We start from the raw sequence: 2,491 nt of genomic DNA, 5'->3' as shown, positions 1-2,491 counted from the left end.
TGTTTCCCCCCCTTCCCCCTCCCCCCAGAGGAGCGCCTGACTTTCGTGGGTGACGAGGAGCTGGAAATGGAGGTGCAGGTCCCCCGGGCAGCCATGAGATCCATCATCGGGCGGAAAGGAGCCACCATCAAGAAGGTGAGGGGTGTTGGAGGCCACCCCGCTCGTCTTGGGGGGGGGACACGGGGGGAGGCCGAGCTCCCTGGGACCCCCGGTAAATGCCAGTCCCACCCTTTCTCCCCGCAGCTACGGCAGGAGACGGGGGCTCACATCGAGGGGGAGAGAGAGGAGGAGGGCGAGGAGACGGCGCTGCTCATCTCCGGTGCCCCCGCGCAGGTCTGCCGGGCCAAAGCCGCCATCCACCAGATCGTGGCCGAGAGCACCCCGGTGTCGGAGCAGCTCTGCGTGCCCCAGAGAGCCGTGGGCAGGATTATCGGTACCCCCAACCCCCCCGGGAGACACCCCCCGCCGTCTCCTGGGGGCACGATGGCTGCTAAAAACCCCCATGGCCTTAACCCCCCCAGTTCCCTGCGGGATGGAGGCTGGTTCCTGCCCTGAACCGGCCCCTTCCCCGGTTCCTGCCCTGAACCGGCCCCTTCCCCGGTTCCTGCCCTGAACCGGCCCCTTCCCCGGTTCCTGCCCTGAACCAGCCCCTTCCCCGGTTCCCCGGGGGGGGTTTTCTTGTCTCCCCCAGGCCGGGGGGGTGAGACGGTGCGGGGCATCTGCCGCAGCTCGGGGGCCAAAGTGCTGTGCGAGCGGGAGGCCGAGGCCGGGCTGGCCCCCGTCAGGGTCATCCAGCTCTCGGGGACGCAGAAGGAGGTGGCGGCCGCCAAGGTGAGGAGGGGGAGGCCGCAGGGTTGGGGCAGGGGGTGCCCGAGGTGGTGCCCCCAGCCCAACCCTCTCCTCTTTCCCCAAGAAACTCATCATGGAGAAGCTGATGGAGGAGGACGCCTTCCGCAAGGAGCTGGCGCAGTCGGCCGCCGCGCGGTGCCAGCGAAAGCAGCCCCTGGGCAGCCGGAGGGAGATGGAGCCGCTCCCCGACGGGGCACCGGAGCCCAGGGAGGAAGATGGGGGTTCATCTTGGGGCGAAGGCTCCTTCCTGGGCTGGGAGGATGAAAGCGAGGAGCCGGAGGAGCCGCCGGCGGGGCCCGAGGCCGCCGTGCCCAAATTTGAGGGTAAGAGAAGCGTTTGCCTCATCCCCGGAGTGCGACGAGGGATTTGTGTCGTGGGGGGGGGACACATTTACTCGGGGACCTGTGGGGGGTCAGGAGCCCCTTTCTTGGTGCTGGGTGTCCCTGTTGGAGCAACACAGGGCCCCTTTCTCCTTCAGTGATTTCATTTTCCAGTCAGGTCTCTTCTAACGCCGGGGAAAACCGCGCTTTTGGAAGACTCCGGCGTCTTGAGTTTGGGATGATGTTTATTTCCCAGCCGGGTCTGGGGGGGGGGTTTCAAGGTCTCGGTGTTTTCGAGCCTCCCCGGGTGCAGGGACAAGGAGGAGTGAGACCCGGGCACTGGGCCTGGGGTTATTTCATCCCAAGAACGGCACATTCTGTAGAAATTAGGAAATTTTGCTGAGTTTTTCTCTCTGACTTCCATCTCAAGAACTCCCTGCCCCCAGTGCTGAGTATAATCCCGGTGTATTTTATGTTGCTATCGGGGTCAATATAGGCTCTTTAATATTATTAATGCTAATTATTTAGTATTATTCTGTTAAAATAAATTTATATTTCAACACTTGGGTTGCCTTACTCTTTCCAACTCCCTTTCCCAAGTTGGGGGGGGGTTATGGGCTGGTAGAATAATTGTCTGAACGACAACAAATTGTGCCTTACTCTTTCCAACTCCCTTTCCCAAGTCGTGGGGGGGTTATGGGCTGATAGAATAATTATCTGAACAACAACGAATTGTTGTGATTTCTTCAAACTGTAGTGCTGGGAGGTCGGGGGGGTCCCCTCGGCCGCTCTCACCGGGGGCTCCCCCCTCTTCTCCCCCAGTTCCCAGCCCCGATTTCAGCTTCCAGGCCGACGAGCACCTGGAGGTTTACATCTCGGCCACGGAGAACCCCCACCACTTCTGGGTGCAGATCGTGGGGCACCGCAGCCTGCAGCTGGACAAGCTGACGGCCGAGATGGGCCAGTACTACCAGGGCAGCGGCCGCGCGGTGAGACCCCCCGGGGCACCGTGTGTCCCCCCCCTGACACCAGAGGGTCCCCTGAACCCCCCCGGGGGATTTCACCCACCCTGTGTGTCCCCCCTCCCCAGGCAGAGCTCCCCACCGTCCAGGCAGGGGACATCGTGGCCGCCCCTTACGCCGCCGACAGCGAGTGGTACCGAGCCCGCGTCCTGGGCCAGCTGGAAAACGGCAACTTTGACCTTTACTACGTGGATTTTGGGGACAACGGGGAGGCCCCCCGCGAGGCGCTGCGAGCCCTGCGGTGAGTGGGGGGGTGGCATCTTTTGGGGGGACACACACAAAGTGGGGGGGGCTGTGGTT

The 2,491-nt window shown here is 63.0% G+C and overlaps 1 protein-coding gene across 1 annotated transcript; it reads left to right on the top strand.

Moving 5' to 3' along the window:
- The first annotated feature begins 15 nt into the window (after positions 1–15).
- Positions 16–2,436, top strand: TDRKH (tudor and KH domain containing). Its single transcript, XM_014961852.1, has 6 exons — positions 16–135; positions 244–433; positions 692–831; positions 914–1,172; positions 1,992–2,158; positions 2,260–2,436. Exons 1-6 carry the CDS (start codon positions 67–69, stop codon positions 2,434–2,436), a joined length of 1,002 nt encoding a protein of 333 aa, XP_014817338.1. The 5' UTR covers positions 16–66.
- The last annotated feature ends 55 nt before the right edge of the window (positions 2,437–2,491 follow it).

This window comes from Calidris pugnax, unplaced genomic scaffold (genome assembly GCF_001431845.1).
Source record: "Calidris pugnax isolate Ruff unplaced genomic scaffold, ASM143184v1 scaffold949, whole genome shotgun sequence".
NCBI classification, from domain to species: domain Eukaryota; kingdom Metazoa; phylum Chordata; class Aves; order Charadriiformes; family Scolopacidae; genus Calidris; species Calidris pugnax.
This window is presented reverse-complemented; position numbering and strand designations above follow the sequence as displayed.

What these genes read in the sequence shown, in the direction of transcription:
- TDRKH (XM_014961852.1), top strand. Translation starts at nt 67, where the DNA reads ATGGAGGTGCAGGTCCCCCGGGCAGCCATGAGATCCATCATCGGGCGG. An exon ending in AGGAGGTGGCGGCCGCCAAG is followed by an intron (nt 832 to 913) that starts GTGAGGAGGGGG and finishes TCTTTCCCCAAG; the next exon opens with AAACTCATCATGGAGAAGCT. An exon ending in ACCAGGGCAGCGGCCGCGCG is followed by an intron (nt 2,159 to 2,259) that starts GTGAGACCCCCC and finishes CCCCCTCCCCAG; the next exon opens with GCAGAGCTCCCCACCGTCCA.